Source organism: Amblyomma mixtum, chromosome 8 (assembly GCF_055824585.1).
Source record: "Amblyomma mixtum isolate Tamu chromosome 8, ASM5582458v1, whole genome shotgun sequence".
NCBI classification, from domain to species: Eukaryota; Metazoa; Arthropoda; class Arachnida; order Ixodida; family Ixodidae; genus Amblyomma; species Amblyomma mixtum.
Window position 1 is genome coordinate 101,986,319 of NC_143019.1, and position 26,390 is coordinate 102,012,708.

General features: G+C 44.2%; 1 protein-coding gene and 1 pseudogene across 3 annotated transcripts; both read left to right on the plus strand.

The window, feature by feature from the left end:
• Positions 1 to 1,021: 1,021 nt before the first annotated feature.
• LOC149333740 (uncharacterized) lies at positions 1,022 to 4,862 on the plus strand. Of its 3 annotated transcripts, XR_016284966.1 has the most exons (3): positions 1,022 to 1,255; positions 2,062 to 2,242; positions 3,907 to 4,862. XR_016284966.1 is itself a non-coding variant. In XM_089556109.1 (2 exons), exons 1-2 carry the CDS (start codon positions 1,991 to 1,993, stop codon positions 3,991 to 3,993), a joined length of 339 nt encoding a protein of 112 aa, XP_089412235.1. In that variant the 5' UTR covers positions 1,740 to 1,990; the 3' UTR covers positions 3,994 to 4,862. The 3 variants fall into 3 exon arrangements, 2 of the variants coding, with proteins under 2 accessions (XP_089412235.1, XP_089412234.1); XM_089556109.1 differs by lacking the exon at positions 1,022 to 1,255 and having other exon boundaries at positions 1,740 to 2,242; XM_089556108.1 differs by lacking the exon at positions 1,022 to 1,255 and having other exon boundaries at positions 1,740 to 2,234.
• A 19,163-nt stretch (positions 4,863 to 24,025) lies between these two features.
• On the plus strand, positions 24,026 to 25,492 carry LOC149333741 (uncharacterized; annotated as a pseudogene).
• Positions 25,493 to 26,390: the final 898 nt, after the last annotated feature.

Consider the following 26,390-nt stretch of genomic DNA (forward strand, 5'->3'; position numbering starts at 1 on the left):
TTTGAGCACCGCTAAAGCACAGGCGCAGTGCTTCTTCCGCATCTTCACTTGCATCTCCTTCAACGCAAACACGGTACGAAGCTGTGGCGAGGGAAAACGTGGTGATAGCTGTATTTTCTATCTTCCCGTAATGCAATGACTAAGGAATCCTGGAATAAAGTGTTGGGTTTTAACGTAGTCATACGGAGTAGACGCGCGAAAGCATGTGTTCATTCTTCGCCTTTTCTTACTGCCACCAGCGGACGTGAGGCCGAGCCGAGGACCGCATAAGGCAAGAGGCAAAAAGCAATCAAGGAAGCACACAAAAAGACTACGGTAGCGCGACTGTCGGCGGGGCTCGCTCGAGCAAAGAGCGTGCAAGGTGTCCAATGACGTGATATAAACACACACAAAACAGAGGCGATGCTGCAGCGCAGCCTTGAAAGTTTCGCGCGTCACGCTAGAGCGGCGTGCGAACGCTCGTGTTCCCTTGGTGCACACACGTACTACACTAAATCGCATGAGCCAAGCTGTGTAGAGTAGGCTAAGCCACACAATATGCGAAAATAAAAACCGAAACCAGTAGCGTTTGGCAACATCATCATCATTCCTTATTCTGCGACGCAGTTACGGGGAGCTGAGTTATAGCCTTAGAACTAGGCAGACAGTGCAGCCGTGCAGCGGCTGCGGCTTTCCTGGCCCTAGATGCGTCGCCTGTAGCTGCCCGGCATGCTGCCCAGTTTTCCAAGCTTTCGTTCGCAGCGCCGCCAGAAACAGATGGTTGTGAGTAGTCGCATTTTTTCACCTCAATCATTCCAATTTGCTGACTTTGTAATTTAAACAAAATATTTTGTCGTTTAATGCAATAAGTTTGTGGCAAAAAGGGCTGTATCAATTCTTTTTTTAACGCGTGTAAAGTTAGGCGACATTAGCGCCACCTTTCCGTTCGCTGGCGGCGGATTGCGAGTCTCAAGTTGGCCGCGCGCTACACTATCTTCTTTAGGACGCTGAAACGAGTTTTTGTTGACGGGGTGCGACGGTTGTGAAGTTGTGGGTGCTTTTCTTCAGTTTGTTTGTGTTAAATGTGCGGCCTCGTTAGTGTTGTGGTAGTGTGACTGAACTCGGAAGGTGACAGATGGCTCCAATGCTGCGGAAGACGTTCTTACGCGTACGCAGTGCTCAAAAACTGCTCCGACGTACTGCACGCAACCATGCCGAGAGCGGCCGGCGCCCGATGCCCGATAGAAGAAACGGCTTGCCGTGAACGTTGACAACTGTAAGTACAGAACTGGAAAATGACTTCTGCGATGTGTCGGGGGTATGATTGAGGGCTGCGAATGCATTTGGGTTGGTCTTCACCGCTTGTTCGCAGTGAGGTGCAAAATGCGGGCACCACGCGATCGTTTGCAGAGAGAAGGTGTTCTGACACGCTCGCTTGCCAACTATGCAACTTTTAACCCGCCGCCTCACGCTCTTTGCGTCAGCTCCTCGGCGCAGGAGTTATGTGATAGAATTTGGTTGCACGCCGAGAACGATGGGGTGCTGCTTGATTCGTTATTCCGACTGAACAGGAGCAGCGCGTGAAAAGGAGACCATAAGAACGAAAAGTGCTTGTAGCGGCGTGCGTCTTTTGATTCTGCTGCGTGAGTGTTTTCTGGATAAGGAGCATTGCCCGTTCTACGTCGCAGTCACATCAAGTGCTGTGTTTCTTGATAGTTCTGGTCAACGAAACGACGGTTAAAAATAGCAGAACCATTCCATTGCAGTGCAGCTGAGGTAATCGCACAATGGAAGGTTTGTTGTCATTTTATTTTTTTACGTTCACTACATTTATGTCATTCCCCCATTTTCAGTCTGAAGCGATAAAAGTATAACGTGATTCGCGAATAATAGCTTTAAGAAAAGTATGACAAGCTTTGTAAACCATTTTTTTGCTAACTATTGGAGGCATAGGTAATTAATCATTAGCCTCCACTCATGAACACATTGGACTGAACAGCTAGAGGTTGTAATGGGATGTGGCTTCTGTGATGTTTATGAAAGCATGGCTCTAATGCAGCCTTTCTTCAAATGCACCCGCAGTCAAGCCCTGTACAGCTGCTCCACCGGTATCATCACGCTACTTTTGCACCAGCTTTCATCTGTCATCGAGCCAATGCTACCTCAACCAGAGGCAAATGACATCAAGACCTGCTGGTTCAGCCTATCAGCCATTGACACTGGATATCAAGCATGTGCCACTTGTAAAAGGATAGGTAGACAAGTGGGTATATTTTCCTTGTCTTTTTTACCCTGCCAAAAATCTTCTGGTCCAGGCTCCCTCTCTCTTTCGTTTTTTTTTCTTTTAAAAGAGGACCAGGAGAAAGGGAAAAGATATTGCGGGCATCATGAAAGCACTGCCCTAGTCAAGTGCATTGTGTTATAGTGTGAAATGCTTTTTATAGTTTTTTCCCTCATGCCTCTCGTGCTTGGAAATCTTGACCACAGTATAGACCAAATTAAAGCAATTATCTGCTTCATGACCTTTATACAGCAGTCTAAAAGCAGCAAATAAATTTTATAGGTTTACTTCAGCAGTACCTACCTCTTACAAGGTATGGCATGTTTGAAGTGAACCAGTGATGTGATAGGCATGGCCTAACGGGCAATGCATAATTGAATATTGGCGTTCAAGTGGAGCACTCTGCTTTAGAAGCATATTTGTTGCTAGCATCAATAATTGATACCTTACCAGGTTATCCTTGCATTACATGAAACCCTGTAAAGCTTATATTTTAGCTGTGCAGAAGAAAGGTGCTTATTCGATGTCATGAGCATTGCTGAGGTTTTCTTTCACACTCCCTTTTTTGTCACAACTGACTGCACTGTACAGTTGAAATGCATTTGGAATTGAGTATTGGTGCATTGTTATTTTTATTCATGCCGACGTTCAGTTACTGATTGCATTACACTAGCTGAGCCGAAGTCAACAAATATTGCTGTGACCTTAACAAGACCCCTGGCTTTACTTGTTGCCTTTCTCCCGTGCCATCAAGGTTTGTAGTAAGCTGTGTAAATAACTTAATTTACTTTCTCGAGGTATTTATTGCTGCAATTAGTGACAGGTAATTTCCTAAAGAACAACCTAAGTGCACATTTTTATTTTCTTTGGAACACTTGTTTGCTTGTTTCTCTTGTATTCTTAACTTAAACAGATATGAGCAGGCCTCAGCACTGGAGGGATGTGCTGCGGGACAAATAAGAAACTACCAGTCCAGCTGCTCCCTTAGGGGCACGTTTCTGAGGCTTTTATCGCTTGTAGTTCTATGCAGCTTTACTTACAAGTATTGTATCTGACGCAGTGTGTGCCTTAATATTTTGATTCATTTGCTTTAGAGTGTGCCACTCTTGCCCTGACGAACTTGCTCACCATTGCACTCTTTGTTCATACATTTTCCCCTAACACCTGGTATAGCTCCAAATGATACATTATCTACAGCAACATGTGCATTATATTGCAATGTCTTTGTGCCGTCACTTTTGAAAACAAAAGCTGCCTGAATTTTTGTGCAGACAAATCAGAAACACAAAATAATTTTTATATCTGATGGCCTGCATGTTATCTTCATATGACTGGAATGGCTAAATATCTCTTTGTTGTAGCCTAATTTGGTGTAACACGTTAATGTCAGTTCCTGTGAATATCATTCAGTCTTCGAAATTGGGGGCAGAATTGAACACAACAGCATGTTATAGCTTTTTCTTGTTCAAGGACGCATTACATTTAGTTCTAGTCTTGTGACTGCTGCTTATGCTATTACTCAGCAGCCTTATCAAACTCACTCGGAGTGCTGCATTTTAGTGCACATGTAACTGATTGTTGCTTCTCCGTGTTTGATTCTATTAGAAGTTACTATAACTGTATACTTTGAATGTTTTCTTGTGCAGTTCTCTTGCTGCTGCATTCTGCCATGGAGGAGGCTACCTGTTCGTGCACACGTCTCATCACTAGGACGCTACCTCTTCCGCTGGTGATGCAGACAAGTAACGACAGGGTTAATTGGAGAGGCATGGGATAGGCCTTTGCCCTGCAGTGGGCATAGTCAGGCTGATGATGATGATGAACAACAGGCAGGCTGCCTGATATTGAGGACAAGTGTCAGGATAGTGCACCAACAAAGTCGCTTAAGCATTTCTGTGCTGGTGCATGTTTATTAAAATCAGCTCATAGCTTAATATCTACATCCATGGGGACATTTAGCATATGTTTGGCATCTGTTTGACTTTTAATTCGCTAGTGTTTGCAGCCTTTAATGTTGGTCTTAAGACAGTGTAAGCATTGTTTCACTGTGTGGGATTTTTTAGCGGTTTTGGAGAGATGTGTGTGTATGCATGCAGTTTTTTTCCACGGGTTTGTTATGTGGCTCATGGAACCTTCATGTTACAGAAGAAATTATTTCGTTTCTGTGTTGTACAGGAAAGTGCGCAGTATTTATATGCACAAGGTGTTTCAGGGAAGAATAAGTAGTTTTCAGAAATATGGCTTTTGCTGCATAATATTACCAGTGTTAGCAGACACCAGAAAGCTGCTGAGGTGTATTTAGTAAGCTGGTTAACTAATTTCTGATAATTAACTTTTTAACTAACACAGGTTTGCAACTGGTTGCAGTTAGAGACTTTTAGCTAGTTGTTCGTAGTAGCCATATCAGTTTCTGGAATGTACAAAACATGATTACTTTCGCCGCTGTGGCTCGACAAAATTTGGCTGCATCGTGCGAAAATACATGCGGTTTTGAAAGCACACAGGGAAAGAAACCCCTCCAGTGCATGTAACTGCTAGAAATCTCTAATGGCGACTAGACGCCTAACTCTGATAGTGAAGGAATCATATTCTTAGCAGTAAGAAACAGACACAACACCAAGAGACACACACACAGGACACCCGCTAGACTTCAACTATCTTTACTGGACACTTGTACAACATAAATATGTATCACTGAGCACACGCAGGTGCCTCGTCATCCGTAACAGGTATAACTACGCCCTGCCCTCTCCTGCAATGCATACGGTTGCGCCGATAAACAATCTCTTTTTCTGCCAACGCCAGGGAGGGAGTGCTTACACATGTCACCCGCCTCTTGAATACGAAAGACTTCGATAATTTCTCTTTCTTTTTTCTCGGCTCCCAGGCCTTTCGTATTCAAGAGGCGGGTGACATGTGTGTAAGCACTCCCTACCTGGCATTGGCAGAAAAGGGGATTGTTTATCGGCGCAACCGTATGCCTTGGAGGAGAGGGGAGGGCGTAGTTAGACCTGATGCCGATGACGAGGCACCAGCGTGTGCTCAGTGATACATATTTATGTCGTACAAGTCTCCAGTAAAGGTAGTTGAAGTCTAGCGGGTGTCCTGTGTGTGTGTGTCTTGGTGTTGTGTGTGTTCTTACCGCTAAGAGTATGATTCCTTCAAGCCGTTACCAACTAGCCCAACTTAATGTTTTAACAAAGTTTCTGATATTGAAAAGGTTCATTAATAAAAATTAGCTAACCAGCTTACTGCGTAAGACTCTTCACAACTTTTCTGGTGCTTCCAACACTGGTAATACTATGCTGAAAAAGCCATACATTCATCTCAAAATACCTGTTTTTTGAAAATTACTTAGTCTTCCCTGAAACACCTCGTATATATGTAAGAAAAACCTAACGGGATTTAATTGACGACGTTTTGGTTGGAGGGCCAGCCGTTTTCAAGTGTACTACAGCATTTGAAGCACACAGCTTTTGTTTCGAATGCTATACTATACTCGAAAAAGGCTGGTCCTCCAGCCGAAACATCGTGAATTAAAACCTGTTATGTTTTTCAATTGCTGTGTGTCAGTCATTGTTACTCAGAGAGAACTGAGGGGAAGTGTGCCGAAGGCAATATTCTGTTCCTCTATTGTTCTCCATAAAATATTTTGATGCATCATGCATGTGTTGTAGCGCGTATGTACACTTGTGCACAGTAAATGTAATAATTTGCATTTTGCTTCTATTATTCTTTAAGCACTCCAGGATAGTGTTCACAAAATGATTTTGAAGTGATAAAACTATGTTGGTAAAAGTGTTGTACTGTGTAGTTAACATACACTTTTCCAAAAGTTGATGTAGGAATTATACTTTCTTCGTACTTGAGTCTTTTGAATAACGGTCGCCAATTGTCGGAAGACCGTTGATAGGGTGTTGGTAGACATTGTCGGTATGTGGTTGATAAGAAGTGTAAAGACTTTCTATGTACTTGAGTCTTTTGGATAACGGTGGCCAATTGTCGGAAGACCGTCAATAGGGTGTTGGTAGACATTGTCGATATGTGGTTGATAAGAAGTGTAAAGACTTTCTATGTACTTGAGTCTTTTGGATAACGGTGGCCAATTGTCGGAAGACCGTTAATAGGGTGTTGGTAGACATTGTCGGTAAGGGGTCAGTAGGAAGTGTATACTAACTCGATAAGGGGATGATAGGAAGTATAAAGACTTTCTATGTACTTGAGTCTTTTGGATATCGGTGGCCAATTGTCGGAAGACGGTTGATAGGTTGTTACTACAATGTACAAAGACGTTTAAAAGACTTTCTATTCAATGTTGATAGGTTCTATTAACAATTGTCGAAAGACTTTCTAAAGAATGTTACTAAAAATTTTTGTAAGGGATGTGCATGTAAGTGCGATTCTTAGATCCTCAAGAGCGGGCTCATTAGTTTCAACGTATAGGCTGGCTACTGGTGATGTTTTGTATGCTCCAGATGATAGGCGCAGAGCAAGATTATGAATAGGGTCTAATCTTTTTAAGTAGGATGCTGTTGCCGAACCATATACTATGCACGCGTAGTCCAGCTTGGAGCGCACCATAGAGCGATATATTTGTAAAAGGCTTGCTCTATCGGACCCTCACCGTTTCCGTGAGAATATTTTTAAGATATTGAGGGCTTGAGAGGCTTTCTTTTTAAGGCTGTTAATGTGTTAGAAATGTGAGTTTTTTGTCGAAAGTTACACCTGAAAATTTGTGTTCTTATTTAATTGGTAGCGCAGTGTGATTCAGGCATAGATTGGGATCAACCTGTAGTTCCCATCGCAATGAAAAAAGAACAGCTACTGTTTTTAGAGGAGGAAATTTAAATCCATTTCTGTCTGCGCAAGCACCTAGTTTATTTAGTGTGATTTGTATTTGTCTCTCACAGGTTTATAAGCTGAAGGATATGCATGCTATTTGTAGGTCATCCACATAAACTGAATACATTATGGACTTGGGTATTGCTTAAGCTTGGAATTCATTTTTACTATGAGGAGTGTCGTGCTTAGAATACACCCCTGGGGTACGCCGTTCTCTTGGGTTAAAGTCATGGAGATAGTTGCTCCTAGCCGGACTCGGAATGTGCAGTTAGCCAGGAACTCGTTCAAGCAGTTCAGCATTCTCCCGCGGATACCTAGCTCTGCTAGGTCACGGAGGATGCCCAACTTTCACGTGGTATTGTAGGCCTTCTCCAGGTCGAAGAAGACCCCAATACAGTGCTGCTTGTGAATGAACGCCTCCCGGATGGTGTTTTCTAGGCGGACAAGGTGATCTGTAGTCGAGCATGCTTTCTTAAACCCACATTGATGTACGTCTAATAGTTGCCGAGATTCAAGTACGAAGGTCAGTCTAATGTTTATTACACTTTCGGAAGGTTTAGCAATGCAACTGGTGAGGGCTATTGGTCTGTAACTGCTAGGACTTGTTGGTAGTTTTCCGGGTTTCAGAAAAGGTATTTTGACTGCTTTTTTCCACTCGTCAGGTATATTTCCAGTGATCCAGATTTTATTAAACAATATTAACAGTGCCTCTACAGTAGCCTCGGAGAAATGGGCAAGGATAGCGTAATGCACGTTGTCTGGTCCTGGTGCTGTCTTTTTTCCAGAAGATAATACCTTATTTAATTCCTGCAGTGTGAGAGGCTGGTTGTAATTTTCATGTATACCACCTCCAGACGTGAATTTTTTTTTCACAGCAATTGCTTTGTGTTTCTGAAATGTGTTTGCGTAGTTGTATGAGCTTGAGATCTCAGCAAAATGCGCGCCCAATATGTTGGCCTGTTCTTCTAACGATGTTTGTGCCCCGGGTGCTGTCAACAGTGGAAGTGTGAAAGGGGTATGGTCACCAGTAAATTTACGAACTTTTTCCCACTTTTTCTTTGATGTTACTCATATGTTTATTGACGAGACATATTTCTGCCAAGACGTTTTCTCTACATTTCCTCGCACATACCGCGCTCTGGCTTTTGCCTTCTTAAAGGTAAGTAAGTTCTCTGCAGTGGGATATCGACGGAGAGCACTCCAGGCTTTGTTTTGCTGTTTTTTTGCTAATGTGCATTCTTGTGTCCACCACACTTTGTTTCTTCTGTGCAAGTCCTGTTGTTTCTGGTATAGCGAGTGTTGCGGCCGATATTACGTATTCAATAAACTTCTCATTAATTTCATCTGTGCTGAGGTGGTCACAAAATTCATTTTCTAATGTGGCACTTTTTGTAAAAAGTGACCAGTCAGCGAGGTGAATTTTCCAGCGCCGTGGTCTTGTGGGGATGATTGGAGTAGACGATGAGAGCCTGATGACAGTAGGTAAGTGATCCCTGCCCATGGGGTCATTTAAAACATCTTATTTAAAATCGTTAAAAAGTAATGGTGATGCGAATGCTAAATCAAGAAAGCTCATTTTTGCTGAGCTTGGGCAGCAATATGTGGCTTTTCTCGTAGTTAAAATACAGGCATTATTCGAAAGTATAAAATCTTCGATTCTTTGGCCTCTAGAGTCAAAGCGTTCGCTTCCCCAAATAGGAGAGTGAGCGTTAAAATCTCCAACTACCAGAAATAGCACCGGCAGTTCATCGATCAGGCCTTCTAGATTTTGGCATGTTAATGTGATGTGTGGGGGAAGATATACAGAACATATTCTTATGGTTTTGTAGCTGATGACGCTAACTGGAACCGCCTCAAGTTTTGTTTTCAGTTTAATTTCTTGAGCCGGGACGCCGCTTTGAATGACGATTGCGATGCCTCCCGAGATTCTATTCCCATGCTTGCGATCACGCCTAAAAGTTTCATAATGTTTTAAGACATTTGAATGTTGTTGACCAAGATTGGTCTGCTGAAGACATAAAGCTGGAGGCATCACTGACACTAGAATATGTGTTATATCACTGTAGTTCCTCAACATTCCTCTACAGTTCCATTGAACCACAAATATCATGTTCGTGTTTTTGGGTGGGAATGGAACGGAAGGAATTCACTGTTCTGGGCCCGTTACCAGGGTTTTGTCTTTTCTTCGCTCGAGAGAGCCGGTCAGCCGCTGGAAACCGGGAGCACCTCACCAGAGGTGCTGGAGGACCGCGAAGCCGCGGATGTGTTGGTGTCGGCCCTCCCCCGGCGGGAAAGCCCTGCGGGGTGCCGACTCGTGGGCCGGTAATCCCTGCTTTGGAGATGGCAGGGTCACTGTCCCTGCTTCGGGCGTGGATGGCCCTGCCACAGGCTCCGTGAAGGTGGCCTGGGCAGATACCGGAGTGCTGCGTGGTGCACCGCCCCTGCGCACCACGTCAGCAAAGTTTGTTTTTGTGGAGAACGTGAAGGTGTTCTTCGCGTGGTAGAGTTGTCTTGCTTCCTTGAAAGTGATGTTTTGTTTTCATTGTTATGATTTCTTTCTCAGCCTTCCAAGAAGGACGTGACCTGGAATAGGCAGGATGAACACCTTCGCGGTTTGCGCAGTGAAGTGCTGCTCCTTCACAGTTCTCAGAAACATTGTCTTTTGAGGCGCATTTAGCGCAAGTTTTGTGGCCACGGCAGCTCTGTGACCGATGTCCGTACCTTTGACAGTTGAAGCACCTTCGTGGATTCGGTATGTAATGACGTACTTTTATTTTCAAGTAGCCTGCTTCGATGGTCTCTAGAAGTGTGCTGGAGTTGAATGTCAGAACAATATGTTTCGACGGGATTTCTTTGTCGTCATTCCTTATTTTAATGCGATGCACATTTGTCACATTCTGGTCACTGAGACCTTCAAGGATTTCCTCCTCAGTGAGGCAGACAAAGTCTGCTTCGGAAATGACACCACGGACACTGTTCAAGGAACGGTGTGGAGTTATTGAGACTGGGGTTTCCCCGACTAACAATATGGTGGACAGCTTGGAAAGTTGTACGTTGTCTTTAAGCTCCAGAAGGAGGTCACCACTAGGCATTTTTTTTAGCCTGTAACCCGTGCCCAAGGCATCGGTCAGGCTTTTCGCTGCCAAGATTGGGGATATCGCTCGGGCAGGCTTATCTGTCTTTTCGCTATGGAGCACATAGAATTTGGTGAAATTTTCTTTAGATTTGTGGATTTACTGAGCTGTAACATCGGTCCGCACTCTTTCCTGAGGGTGATCATTTTTTTTTTGGGAAGGGGGAGCCATGAAATATGTGTATTGTTCGGCCACGGTGCCAGCCACCCACCATGGAGCCCAAAAGGGGGACGGGACAGGAACTTGCAAGCAAGTCCTGCCCACGCCAGCTGTACACCTCCACTATAACGAAATATGAAGCAAATCAGGGCAGTTGGCCACACAAGGTTAACCCTAGCCCCCTATGAAAAGTGAAAAAACTGAGGAAATAGGAGGAGACAGGAGTGTTGTAAGAAAGAGATAGGAAAGTGAAAGATGGAGAGGAGAACAGGAAAAGGCGACTGCCGACTTCCCCCGGTCGGGTCAGGCCGGAGGTGGCGTCTACAGGAAGCTGGGGCCAAAGTGGTGTGTTGCCTCCGCCGAGGGGCCGTAGAGGCCCAAACGCTCGGCATCGGCTCAACCACCAGGATCCCCTTTTCCCTGGACACGCCTATGCCACGCATGGCTAAGCGCGGATGCTCGGGTCCATGGTGGCGCATTGCTCACCATCATCCCCCTGCGGGGATGTCCCTGCGGATGCTCGGGAAACCCCGTGGTGTCGCCACTCACCAACGTCCGCATGCTGCAGACGCCCCCCTTCGGGGAAAATTCCGCTTTATAAATTTTTGTAAAGCATAATGTCATCTTGGACGCATTTTCTTCTCTCCTTGCTTCCAATTACTTTTTGTTCAGAGGGGCGAAACTCTTCGTATTCTCATCATGAGATGCACAATTGTTTTCAAAATTACCTATCCTTCTCTCTCATAAGCAACATCATTACTTCTCAAGCAAAAACTGTAACCTACCAGCGTTTTTCAACAGACTTGAATGAATATAGGCCAGTTTCTGCGACGAAGCGATTTTGAGATTTATCTGCGGAACCGTGCCTCTTGGTTTCATTTGCAACTTCCACAGCCGAATTCGATGGAGATGAGAAATAAAAACGATTCTGAGCTAAAATTTCTTGCCAGCTTACGAACTTTAGGCGGTAAATTTGATCTGCGATCGAGGACTGCACTTTAGCAGCTGTAGTCGCCATTCTCATGCATTGACATTCAATAATTTCAGAATTTATTAAGATGTAGAATAAAGGGAAACCTTTATACTTGAATACTACTCTTCCAGGCGTGTTTTTCACTCTTCACTGACTAAAGCACAATTATGTTTCCCCTGTGGCAGAGAATAGGAACTAAAAAAATCCAGAGAGCGAAAAGTACTCACAATTCGTGTTACAAAATGCATGGATGTGCAAGAATGCTGAATTTAAGCAATGTGAATGCATTCCTTAGATTGAAGGCATAAATTGCATATTCTTCCCATCTGTAAACTAACCTTCCGTTGTAACTTGATTTCTACGGGCAGAAATAAATTTCTAAGGCGAAGAAATGACAAAGCTCTGCCGTGGCGTTATCAGTGTAGGAATAGATGGGCATCAAAACTCTGTTTTCTGATGAGAATGTCGGCCCACGCTTTTGAACGAGCGCGCTATGTGAAGAAATACATGAAGAATCTACCTCCAGAAATACCAAATTAGAACTGTTTCAGTGAGCCCTGTCGTCTTGAAAGAATATTATTTACTAGTTAGAATAAAAAAGCCCACGAGCAACGAACCACACGTAGCAAGTAAAGTGTGCGTGTGCATGCATTTCTTTAAAAAACTGCCGCGTCAATTAGCGGCTCTCAGAAGAACTGAAAATGTATCGCCTTAAAGGGTCAGTCTACTGAATTTTATCGACCTTATTTTCTTTGCGGCAACCGATAGCTCTTTACTCAAATTACCGTTTAGCCAGCTGTGGTGCCAAGGAGTGCGGTAGAACATTTTAAAATAGAATTTATTAATGTGGGAACACATATGTATGAGATGGTAGTCTCATCTGGCAACCATCTGGACTTCCGCCGCGCGGCGACAAACATGGCGGCGCCCGTCGAAGCCGGACCTCTCGCTTCGGACTGAATTCTCGTTGTTGCTGCCTTTTTCAGCGAGTTCACTGGCCATAAATGGGGCGCCTATCTTTCGCTTCGTCTCATCTCGCCTATAAGAAAACGTATAAGAGATAAATTTGCTTTATTTTAATAATTAGAGTGACGATTCTGCCTCTCCTAGGCTTAAGTGGAGAGTCGGTTTGTTTACAGCAATGGTTCCCGTCCTGACGACCAGATGGCGCCACTATAGGCTGAGTTTATTTTTGCGTCTCTGCTAGCATACGCTGAACTAAAAGTGGGAATCTGCCTGCGTTTTGCGTACGTGTAACTATAAATATTCATGTGATTTACAGAAAAAGCGAGCGGTACGCCTTCTACAGTTTGCTAGAACAAAACGTTCGTTTCTCTGACATTGGGGCATACAAATGGTACGTAGTATATTCACTTATGCTTCTACAAAAAAAGACTACCACTTTCTTGAACAAAATGAACGTTTGGGGTCGCCACCGTGCTTTTTTACGCGACATTTAACGCCGAAATAAAATATAAATTCCTGCCTAAACCGGGCGCAGACCCCTCGTTATTGATGTTATAGGGTGCCAACTACCAGAATATGCCATTTTTTATACACTCATCTCGGTGAGTAGACTGACCCTTTAAATTGGCAAAGGCGTAATAGGCTAGACTCAATGCCCTGGAGTAGTTTTTACTGCTCTTGTATGCACCCAATTAACCTATCTCCTCTTCTTCGGCTCGGGCTCTTTAGTACTGGCCCAGCATGTTCAGGCGATGCTTGAGCACCGGCCCTGGATCTGGTCGGAGGAGTAATGAGTGCTTGAGGTCAGTAGGCGTTGCTGCTCCTGTGTCAGGCAGGTAGGGTTAATTTCGTTATTTCGTTCTGATCAAGCTTGCAAACGGGCTTTGCGCAAGTGGGGATGCCTTATTTCTAAATTTAATTGATGCTTTATCTAGAACAATGAAAATAAATAAGTATGAGTAAAACGCTTCCTCAATATGGGTAGTTTATAGGTATGGTAGCATAACCAAGCGTTTTTTGAAGAATATTACTATTTGCACCATTTCCAACTGACCAAGTCCCTACAGAAAGTTATTTATTAGTCGGATTTAAATTTTTTTTAAAGCTATGTGATACAATGCTCGAAACTGAAAATGTTCGCTAATGATGTTGATGCGGAAACACTTCATTTATTAGCCAATGACATTCGGTGATTGAAGAGCAGTGCTGTCTTCGTTGCTTTTTTTGTCAGGATGCCTTCCGGCCACTTCTTCGAGCGTCAGTACGTGCTGCTGCGTGAAATACTGCTTCGTGCATCGTTTCAAGGTTGTTCGTTCGAAATCAGCTCTCGCGATGCGTCGTGTGCCGTAAATCTTGTATGGTAAACACGTGGCCAGGGTACAAAAATAAAAAAAATAAAGTTACACCTAGGTTGCATGCCTTAGCAGCAGTAGATGATTACAGGCCCCGGCCACTAATAAGATCTGTCGGCTGCAGGCAGTCGTAGGCGGGCCAACCAAAGAAGCTTGGAATTGTGGCCGCACGCTGGGGTCTGAACGCTTACTTGCACCTAAGGCCGGCCCAAGGTCAATCGCTAATGGGTTTTGTTCCTTTGTTTCATTCCTCGCAAGGGTTCACAGCACCAAGGCTGTTCTTTCAATAGGAGCAAAGAAAAAACTAAAACTACCAATACTTCGCTGTGCCAGTTCCATTTTCTCTAGGTTTAAATTTCGATAAAATATCAATCCTGTAAGTCTGTATCACAAATTAATACCTACAACTGGTCATAGAAGAATATAATTTATTGATAAATATCAACACTTGTACATTGATACCACGTATTATTGGGCTCAAATCTAATTTTTGTGCTCTTAGCTTGTTGGTGAAGTAAATTGTTTCTCGGTCGCAAAATGCTTTGCGGTGGTGTTAACCACAGTCATGCACTGAACCGCGCGCTCACTGTGTTAGATTTTTGTCATTCTCAATTTTGTCATTCACAAGGAAAGTTATTCCGATGTCAAATTGGGATATATGTACGGCAGAGAGAATGTAGAAGAAAAGTGTTGAAAATCTGCCCGTTTTGGTTGGTAGTAATAAGGAAAGCATTGCTATTTTTTTGTGTGTGTCGCGCTGCGTATGATTCAATACCGCTTGGTGGGTATATCGGAAACGAAAAATTACAGGTCACTCACAAAACAACGGAAAGTTTCGAATTTTCCATGGAAACGGAAAACATCACGTGTTTTTTTAGATACACGGAACCTTTGGTATGTATGTTGCCTTGGAAACCCGAAACGTCGTGTTTATCTTCGGCTTCGGGCAGTAAACTTTAAACATTTTTTTATCAATGGTATTTTACGAATATATTTGCTTTTTCGAATGATTTTTATTTTAAAGCAGTAATAAAGCCGCCAGAAAATAGTTCATATACTAGCGAATTGTTCATGGCGGTGTATCATGACTTAGGAAACTAAAACTGCGTATAAAGCGCGCGAACAATTCTGAAATGATGGATTCTGGAATTTGGCACTGAAGCAGAACCGTGTATGTTTGAAAGCTTCAATTCCGGCAACAAAGCAAAAGATAATTAGCGTTTTCCTATGCATGTGTTATTTGTAAACTCAATCGAAAGAAAATATCGATAAACATTCAAGTGTTTGCATGATACAGTAAATATCCGTTAAATAAGGAGTCTGAGCTTTGCGCGACTGATCAGTACGGTGTGCGCACAGCTCTATCTTTCGCGGAGTATGTCAAACTCGCTGTGCTTTGCGGTGGTGGGGGAGGGGGGGGGGGGTAGCATTCCAAAGCCACTCAGACTATGATGGACGCCATAGCGAAGGGCTCCGGAAATTTCCACAGCCTGGGGTTATTCAACGGGCACTGGCATCGTACAGTACATGGGGAGTGTTCCGCAGTGAGTGCTCTCCAGGAATGGTCGGAATATATTGTCGGTATATACCCAAAGGTATACTGCCAATCAATGGCACGCATACGTTTCGAATGTTGCTCGTAGACCTATATTAGCGATTAGGTTAGTAATGTACTGGGAGCGGCAAAGTTCCGAGGCTAGAATGTTTTCTTTTAAGGCGTATATTCTGTCACATGAGGCGCTTATCAGGCTGACAAGCTTCTTAGATGGGAGTACGATACTCTTCTAACCACCATAGAAACTTAAAGGTTGTGGTGCTATATACAGGGTGTTTCACCTAACACTACACAGTTTTTAAAAATATGCTTTTCGATTTAGGAGTGCAATTTTTTTCGGCGTAGCACTGTCAGCGGTGTAGTAGATCAGAATACAGCTACGACTTGCTAACTAGCAGGCTGGTTAACTAATATCGAGGAGTTAAAATTTTAACTTTGACTCTTTAGACTCCCTAATTGTTCAGGCGTGCAACACGGCGTTAGTAATATCCATATCAGTTTCTATAATTCAGAAAACGCCGCTACCCTCGGCAATGTGGCCCCACAACTTTGGGCTATATCGACAAGTTACCATATATAGAGAGGTTGCTTTGCCTTCAAGCTTCCTTAAAGAGAATGTATTTTGCAACGATGAAGACAAATTTGGTGGGCCAAAGCGCCGAGAGTGCCCGCGTTTTCCAAATTTTAAAACCAGATGTGGATATTACTTTTTGCGTGCTAGACGGCTCTGAATAATAAGTGTGCCTAACAGTAACAGTAATTCAGTATTAGTTAACCAACCTGGTAGACAGCACGTCGTACGTGTATTCTGATGTACTGCACCGCCGAGAATGGTGTGACAAAAAAGCGCTCTTCTAATTCACAAAGCCCATTCTTAAAAAAATGCGTAAAATCTTAGGTGAAAGACCCTGTATATTCCACTACCTAGCGCATACGGAGGCCTGTTAACTTTTGATGTCATTTATACCTAAAGCGAATGCAGTTAATAGCAAAGAAAGAGGAGCGACAATAGACAGGAAACACAAACGTAAGTACGTTTCTACTTGTTAGGCGCGCTTGGAAAATTGTGCCTTCTTATTCTTACGTAGAATGCATGGTTTTAATGAAAGGCCTAAACAGTGCGTGTTTTCTTCTCGTATTTTGTTGCTATAGTTGACTCAGAGGGCTAAAATAGTTGTCTCGCAGGACTAAATAGTCACATGGATCCCAATAAATGCGTGTAAAACATATTTCAGGTAATATTTTTATATGTACAGAAACAGGTAAGACACTGCCCGATCTGTATGTAATGTAATATCCTACGCCTATTTTCGATCGGGCGCTTACCATTCCAATGAAGAAAAGGTTACCGGAGGAAAGTGCGCAGAAACGGTCACAGAAAAATCAATATGCGCCTTCGCGTGATTAACGCGCCGATGAAGAATGGCGTAAGGAGAGGAAACGTGAATGCCTTCTGGCAGTAGTCTCATCTACCAGAGGAAAACTAGTATGATTTTCATGAACATAAAAGCAAAGTACACACAATCCCAAACCCCATGTGAAAACACTTTGCCCAGCAGCTTCCTAAAATTATTTAAAAACTACATCTAAGGATGCGAAGTGTTGGCTCCTCAAGTTGCAGTATATATCAGATATAATTGCAGGACTTGTCAGTGTGATCAAGGCGGATGCTTCACAGGGTTGATCTTTTTGTAAATATGCGCTGAGTCACGTTTCATGATTTCGCATCTTGCGTGTTTTATTTTACTGTCTTTCTTTCTATCTGCATTTGAGCAACTATCGTTGATAAGCGCGTTTTCATGGATAAAAAAGCAGCTTATATTTAGTGCTGCCGTTTCCTGAATATTAGTGTCTATGATGTGCAGTGAAAGTGAGTGAATACGAACTGGCCTGAATTTGCGTCGCTCGTAAATGCATGTGCCTAATACAATTCTGCTTGCAAAACGCAAGTGATATCTGGTCTTTGGCCCTCTGAACGGATGCTAAAGGTAATCGGGTACCTTTACATTCTGAAACAAACGTTGGTAGAATAAATTTAGAGAAGTTAACATGAATGAAACACACCTCAATATTTTATTCTCCTTTTGGATGCAACACAATCGAGTCCATTTATCGGAATGTAATCCAGCTTGGATATGATACGATATGAAAGGCCGATAGCTCCATTGCTCTCTAGCATGGTTATTGCAATGCCTCAAGCTATCATTTGCGAGTTCTTGGGCCATGGACAGCATGCTGGCACACAGTAGTTGAACTATTCACGTATTGGACAGACTACCATCCAGCAAGCCATATTGATGCGGGGATGCGCGAAGTCTTGTGAAAATCCTAGAGATTAGTTGGGAATGAAATTCTTTGCATGTAGCAGTATATGCAATAATACAAAGATCAGCATTGCAAGACATCATCATCATGTAATGCATTATATTTCATACATCATAATAATTTTGTCTAGGCTGACTTATCCGATGCTTTAATGATTAAGAGCACAAAGCTACAGGATGAAAAATCGAAGAAGGACCAGGCTCAAAATGTATAGATACCCCAGGATACCCCTTTTTTGAAATTTCTAATTCTTTTTGGCAGTTGGTAGCTCGAACTGTAGAATTCTGTAGAGGAATAATTGTTCGAAAGAATATATGAGCGCAAAGCTTTGACCAGCCAAGTAATAAAACATTCATGTCTTCTAAGTTTTTTTATTCTTTCCAAGTTCTGCTCTCCGGGCAGCGATAGTTTAGTCGCGGGGGTTGCACACTTCCGCATTTCACTTCACCTGACTATCTTTTATAGAAGTGCGCCCGTTGTGCTTGTAGCGATGCGTTTAGGCCAGTGTTAGGTTTATTTTTTTTTCTTAGGTCGCCCGATTAACGATGGCCTGGACGTGGAGGTAACTTTATTATAAACGATTCTTACTAGCGAGGGTACTCCTCTTACTGCAGAAGCCTATGCTGGCTCTTTTGTTCCCCGCGGGTTGGCCAAGCTACCGAGATGCCACAAGAAGGCACCCCAGAGAATCAATTCTTGCAGTCCGCAGTTTATTGTCTTTCTTCATCCACATTGGACAGTCATCTTCCTTTTCATTTACTGCTCATAATCACAACAGCTTGTGCTGCTCTTGTCAGCGCGTCCAATAAAGCAGAGTTCTATTGGTCTTGAGCAAGACACTGTCTTTCTTTCCTTTTAGCTATTTTGTGCCTTTAGATGCAATTTGTGCCAAGCCTACCTTCCGGACACGTTCACAATCAGTAATAATGCCGCGACCCGATGAGGTCACACTGAGCAACTGCCCTCGTGATTATCTTCCTTGATTGGGTGCTGACTGCCCAGGGTTCTCTCGGCTAATGTCATGAGGCGCCTCTCTTTCCTCCTCACTTATGTGGCCAGCCACTGCTTATTGAATTGGGTGCTCGCCGCTAGCGTGCTCCTTTACGGCTCAGGATCGCTTTGTGGTATCGTCTATACATATAAGAAGCTTTATATTGCACGACTATATAAAAAAATTGTTTTTCTTTGTTCCTGTTTAGACGAGTATGTTTTCCATTTTAGCTTTTCATTTTAGTATTGAAATCTACTTACAATGCGGATGAAATAGAGGGAGCACTGATCATACCCAACAATTCAGGAAAAAAGCATTTTTGAACCGGAAAGAGTTTATGAACGTATTTTTTCTTTGTATATTGCATGATTTCTCTATAACAATCCATTTAACCGCAGATATCCCGTCGGCGGGCGTGAATCTTTTGCTGTCAACATTTTTCCTATCACCAAAAGCGTTCCACATTGGTTTTCTATCGCAGTTTTAACTGCTCGATGCAAGCGATGTGTGCACTACAAAAAAAAAGACCATTATTTCCAATATTTGATATCAGTACGTTAGAGTTCTCCAATTATAGTTTTTTTTAATAATGTTGGACATGATGATTCGACACTAGCACCTTCAAGGAAAGTTCTTAAGGCGAAAGCTTTTCTGGCCTAGCAGGAGCCGAGGTGACCGGGAGGCCGCATTCTACCTTCAAGCGGAGGAGCCCGAGGGGGTGTCTGTTAGGTGACTAACCATGTGGTTCCCCGCAGCTGCAGCTGCCCGCCCAAGGCCGCCGCTGCGCAGACCGTCGTCTTGTCAGCTGTAGTCACATGACTAGCCACATGACGCCGTTCGCTTAAAAAGGCAAAGGCGCCGCTCTCGCGTGCGCGCATGCTAGTTTCTCGCTATGGACGAAGCGATTCGGTTGGAGCGTACGTCTTCTCGCAGGCGGCGGGCGCAGTCCGATCACCCGGCTGACATTTCCAACCGTGCGAGGGATTTAACAGTCGATATGGAGCGCTGACACGCTAAACGCGCAGCCGAAACCGATGAAGAGCGGGAGCTTCGGAAACAAAGGAAAGGCGCATAAGTGACCCCCTGGCACAGTGGGCACCTCAGTCTTGGTAAAAGCTATGTGACGGTAGTGACAGATGTGCGCTGCATGCATTGGTATTGAAAACGTTGTGACAGAAACGCGGCACAGAAGCTGTAGGTCGTCGGTGTTTGTTGTGTTCATTTGCAGTGGCGATGACAACGTTCTAGACTTCTATGATTTTGATGAAGGGAATGGCGCATAACTTGCTCCCTGGGTCAGTCGATGCCTCAGTCGTGCTTTGAGGTACGTGGCAGTGGTGAGAGAGGGATGTGGGCTGCATACTGGCTGCCAACTTTGTGGCAGACACGTGGCATTGCAGCAAGAGGCCGCAGCATAACGTCATGCTGCTTATGCAAGCGTGACTTTCGCTTGCATCACCAGGGTTAGCTGGGCTAAGCCGCAGCCATTTTTTCATGAGACTGCTGCGGATGTCATCGTTCTAAATTGCAACAATGACCTACATTTTACCCCTGTTGCTTTTAAGGCAATTATTTTATACAACTGCTCTGTGCACTTAATACACTGGCGCCGCAGCTCTTGAGTGGGGACGTGGAAGAGTGCGCAGCAAATTATATCAAGCCCTGAGAACAATTTGCAAGTTATATTGCTCCTCATAAAACTAACGCAGCTGTCTCGCACTGACACCTCACTAATAAACTTGATAGATATTCAGACTCCAAAGGAACGCGCTGAGCTGCTGCCTCCGGTATTAAAGATATAATGTAGGTACATACTGAAAGCGAGGAACTTGTTTTCGACATAGGCACACGACCCTTTTGTGGCGCCGAAGAAAACCTAAGCAACATAAGAAATTAACAGACGTGCAGATGATCTGAAGCAATGAAATGAATAAGGAAGAGTTATTTGTGATGATGCTTTTCTATTTGTTACTTTGCGGTTTGGAACTTTTTAATTTCGCGCTCTTTCTCTCTGTCGCATCCAGATGCCCAGTAGTGGTGCCAGTCAATTTCGCATTACATTGCCTGGATTTGATAGCTCGGTCACGATCTGATGCTTTGTATTTTTCTGCATTTATGCTTTGTTTTACTTCGGCTGTCTTCACAGCCAGATAATAAGCTTTCAATGTTTTTACCTATGTTGCGTAATACATACCTCGCCGTACTTGACCCTTTGCGTGTGATGAGAAGACGACGAGTGCTCGCTTTTTGCAGGCGGGCCTGTACCATATGGTAATGGCCTCCCACCGAAATCAGGCGGTCACAGTTAATAATCAGCCTACGCAGGAGGGATGGGAGGCAGCTCTGACAAGCTGGGACGGAACGAGTCAAAAATAACTCACCAAAACAGCCCGGACAGCTGCCGACGCCAAAGGGGTTCCGGTCAGCGTGCTCAACCGCCTCTATAACCTCGTAAACAATTTCATTAAAATATTTTCACCACTACCACCTTCTTTTTCGATGAACTCGCTCCACACTTGGCGGTGCCGCTGCACTCGCCCCTTGTCCATTCGCCGATGAAGATTTTTTCTCCCGTATCCCACCCAGGGCGGTTCTCGAACTCAGCTCATTGCAGGCACCACAGGCTTCCCTCGGCGGCCATGCAGAGACACAGGCCGGCATTTTCGCCTGTTTGCTCTCGAACTGCGTAGGCTGCAACCGAACAGTCAGTGCTCTGCTGGTATGGTCTGCTGTTAATGTGCAGCTGTAACAACAGTGATTACGAAGGAGGGACTCAGAACTGCACGAACTCCTGCCCACAAGGCAACGATAACTTTAATTTCTCTTCGTTCCGTCAGCCATGCTCGGCACGTTAAGGAGGGGAACGATGAAGCCGAAGTCAGGCTTCCGCATGCGATAAAAGAGGAAACGCCGTTACCTACATCAGGTTAGTCTTCAGTTAGCGCTCTTTTGGAAATTAACTTGCAGCGGGTGACGTTGTTGAGCTTTGGTTGCTTTAAGGGTAAGCTAGCAGAGGTTAAAACACGTAAGACTGATAGCCTAACTAGGATGACTCATAGGAAACCAATTTGAGGTAAATATATGCCACCGCTGCATCTAATCGCCCGAATGCATATGGCTGCTGGGAAAGAGTTGTTTTTGTTTAGTTTCTTAAAATCTAGAAGTGTTGTACATGTTTCTGAACATGAAGGGTCCTTTTTCGGCTTCGCAGTATATAAGTGTGACGAAGTAGGAGGTCAAAGCGACACTTTGACTGATAAATTTCCGGGTTATCAGTAATTCGGAAGATTTTCAAGACTTTACTTTGCGTCAAAGGCCAGCTTTAGAGAAATTGTGCATCGTCAAAGCATCCTGACACTTTCACGTTGCTCAACGACACACGAGAACTTTCTTAGGTCCTCTGTTTTGGCATAGTGTTGAGGTTGACGCCCCTGGACTCTAACCGTGCTGAGGTTTCTTATCTATATGTGAACTAATTTGTGTTCCACCTTTCTTGATACATATTTTGCATTAAATTATTTTCACGGTAGTACAGCTAGAGCGGGGCGATTCTGTAAGTGCGCCCACTCCGAAAGCTTTGATGTCTTTAAAACGATGCTATAGCATTCCTGCAGAGATATTTTGAAGTGTTCCCAAAGCTAGATAGCTGGATCGTTCAAACGAGTGGTCACTGACCAGCTGTGCAGAAAATGTTCGGTCCAGATGAAAAATCTTCCTACTGAAAGCGGCAGTTGTATCCATCCCTCATACACAAGAAAGTGTCCCCGATTGGTTGTTGCGATGAGGCTCTTCGTCTGCAGTGCAGTCATAGAAAAAAAAAACGTCTGCGTTATAAATACGTGGCACAGCTAACACAAAAACGTTAGTATCAAAACCAGGGTCCAAACGAAAGAGGTAAATTACAAAAAAGCAACTTGAGCCCCCGCTGACCATTCATTCCGGACAGAAAGAATAGCTACCATAAATATTCCCGGAACGCGCCAACTTTCTCTGTGAGGCCGTACAGCCCGCCAAGCAATAACAGGATTGATTCATGAGAACATGTGCGCGAATAGTGCCTCCAGTAAGAGAATAGAGTCTCTCTGGCTTCTTACCGTATGCCCTGATGTTTCCCATGGCCATTTCCAAACGAAGCTAAAGGTGGTGAAAAAAATGTGCCATTATTTTGCTAAAGCTATCTTGGCAGAGAGCCCCGGGTGAATAATTCTGGATACAGAATGAACTGGTGCTACTTGGCGATATATGCCTTCAGCACGGCAGAAATCCTTTCAAAAGCACTGACCCAACAAGCTAGGCACGAATGGAATTTCAAGGAGTCTAATAGAGGAAACGATGACATGTTCAGACATGCATAGGACGCTTCATTGGCAGAAATTTCTTTATAATTCCGGCAGAGGATAGATGTGTATTATCTTTATCTGGTATGATAAAAAATATTCAGTTATGTGCGAAGAGGAATATAACATCCCGTCGAATTTTAATGGTTTCTGTTGCACAAAAAGCCTAGTGCACATCACAACGCCGTTATTACAGGAGAATATGCTTCGTGCCACCTGGATTTATTCGTTCATCTTTTCTTCAGATATATGAAGAACTACCTTGTCTAGATGGATTAGCAGCCAGAAGAGGTCAAAGTGGTCGAACAACATTATACCGAGAACAATACACAATTTCTGCTCATCACAGAATGATAGCAACAAACCGGCGCAATTTCAACCAAATTTGCAAAAAATTCGACATTTCGCACAAACGATTATTGATTAAATTTCATAAAGGGTATGATTTTTTCCTCAAGCAGTGAAAATAACCTTACCTCTACGACCACCATAAATTTGTCCTCGTCACTAAAGAAAACTCCCTAACAATCTCAACGGCCTCTGGCGTTCTGCCAGGATAGGCATTCGGAACCTGTTTATTTTTCACTATATACCACTAGTGTGCTAAACATTACTTTTAACATTTAAAAGTATGCTGCTCACTGCGCTCCTTATTCATGAATTAAAGTGCTACTGCAAAAATAAATGTTAGAAATATATATAAGACCCGGCCGAAAAAGATACACGGTCAAAATTTCAGTAGTTTTTTATAAGTTACCATTTTTGAAAGGAGGTGTCAAAATTGCTGGTGAATAGAGCTTCGCATTGCGGATAATCCTCCCTGGAACAAGCAAGTACTTTATTTGTTAATTCCATTAAAAACCTCTCTTTTTTAAAGGGCCTTTAAACATTCCCCTCTTAGCGTTCATTTAGGGGCAAATAAATCCATTGCGCATCTTATACCAGTTAATGGTAGGTGTTGTATAGTTAGTTCTTGTTTCCTTTTCAATGTGAACACCGCCAGGAGGCTACAGTTGTGTGTATACATATGTGTGTGCGTCACTGAATAAACTGGGTTTGGTTCCATGCGTTTGCTGTCATGGTTCACGGTCCTCAAGGGCGGTTCACGCCTACACTACATTGGCGACGAGGATGAACGGAAGAGCGGGCGTAACAACCTTTTCGCTTCCAGTCGTGAGCTTTTCCGGTCTCGCACCACCGCCCCCATTTCTGCCTGTTCCAGGTCGCCCGGCTGTTCCTTGGTCACAATGGGTGCGACTATTCAAGAATGCTGGCTTCGGGAGCGTCTGATTTTTCGGCAGAGCGTCGCAAAGCCTTTCTTATCCACAGTCTGGGCGCCGACGGCCAGCAAATTTTCTTCACGCTTCCTGTGTCAGCCCAAGACGCCAAAGAAGGTGAGAGCGCTACCGCTAAGGATCTGCCAGCAGATAGTGAGGGCGCAAGCACCGGATTGTTGCCAAAACAGACAGAGACGGTACCTTCGCTGTATGACGACGCAGTTACAGCCTTGGGGATCCATTTTACCACCCAAACTAATATCGTCGTAGAACGTCACCGTTTTCGCAAACGCGTTCAGCACCCAGGGGAATCTATTATCGAGTATTTTGTTGCATTTCGTTAGCATGCAGCTGCTTGTTCGTTCGCCGTGCTTGAGAATGCGCTCCGTGATCAGTTCGTGAGAGGTATTTCTTCGCAACATATCCGTGTGCGTCTGTTGCTCGATGGCTCGAGTCTTTCCTTTTCGCGTGCTGTGCTTGTGGCCGCTCAGCTAGAACAGACAACTGAAGACGTCCAAGCTTTTGCGTCTACAAGTGTACAGAATGTTGCTACCAAGAGAAACGCCCCCTTCCACTGCTTTTGTTGCAGTTAGAATCAGCACTCTGCTGCGTCTTTCCACTGTCCGGCTAAAGGGAAACGCTGCCATTGCTGCGGCCGGGTCGGTCATTTCAAGTCAGTGTGTATTAAGGATCGACGCGTTGCTTGTGTTCGGGAACGGAGCAGCAAAGAACGCAGTGACGTTGCAAACATTCTGCTAGTGGCCACATCCACTCACCCTGGTATTTATATTGATGTCTTAGTAGGAAACACCAGCTTAGCATTCTTAGTTGATTCGGGATCAGCAGTTTCCATTATGTCGTATAGCTTCTTCAACCAGCATTTCTCCAGTAAAGCATGCTGTACTGCCCCGCTAGTCAAGTTATAGGACTATGCAAGACAGCCCATACCGGTGCATGGATGTTTCGTCTCGGAGGTTACGTACATGGCTCGTAGAGCATCCATTTTGTTTTATGTCGTGTATCGGGGCACTTCGCTTCTCGGTATTGATGCGGTTAGAGCTCTTAATCTACCAATTGGTGGCTCATCCCTTTGTTGCCTGGAGACAACTGCCACTGCAGCTGGTAGCCAAGAACAATGTTCTGTAAAATGTTCTGTAAAAGAAACGCATCCGTGTTATGCTGGGCTCCAGAGCTACTTAGGAGAAGAGTTCCATGTCTCTTTGGAGAGGGCACTGGTCTGGCTAAGACTTTTCTTCATCAGGTCAAAACGCGTCCATACGTCCAACCCACTGCGTCTAAGCTTCGCCGCCTACCACTGTAATTGCGACCTTCGGTCTCAGAAGACCTTCCTCGGCTGGAAGAGACGGATGTGATTGAGCGCGTCAACGCATCACAATGGGTCTCCTCTATCGTCGCGGTAAAAAAAAAAAAGATGGAGGGATTCGCCTGTGTGTCGACCTTCGAGAAGCCAACAAGGCCATCGTGCCGGACAATTTTCCGCTTCCCCACACTGAAGAACTTCTGTACAGCCTTGTGGGTGCAACACACTTTTCCAAGTTAGATCTGGCATCTGCTTATCACCAAGTTTTGCCACATCCAGAGAGCCGGGATTTAACAGCCTTCGTAACACACGACGGAGTTTATCGCTTCAAACGTGTATGCTTTGGATTAGCTTCCGCCCCCTTGGCCTTCCAACTCATGATGTCGCAAATTCTTCAAGGATGTTTTGGTGTCTTGTTTTACATCGACGACATCATTGTTTTTGGAAAGAGCGAAAAAGACCACTGGGCAAACCTTGCGGCCGTTCTCAGGCGTATAAAAGAAGCAGCGCTCAAGCTAAATGACAAGTGTGTATTTTGCACAAATGAAGTTTCATTCTTGGGCCACAAAGTCACGCCCGATGGCATCATTCTACAACCGGAGAAGTAAGAATCCATCAAAAACATCCCTGCTCCCACGGATGCTGGTGGTCTTCGATCCTTTCTTGGCTTAGTGGAATATTACGCAAAGTTTGTTCCAAATTTAGCCGATATTGTCGAGCCTATGCGGGCCCTTCTTCGCAAGAATGTGACTTTTATTTGGTCTGAGAATGTTGATGCCAGCTTTCAAAAGGTTAAGTCCATGCTCGATTCCGGGACAGTGCTCCGGATGTTCGACGCATCACTTTCAAGGCGCGACGGGTTAAAGATGAATCCTCAACAAGAGCGCCATGTCGCATG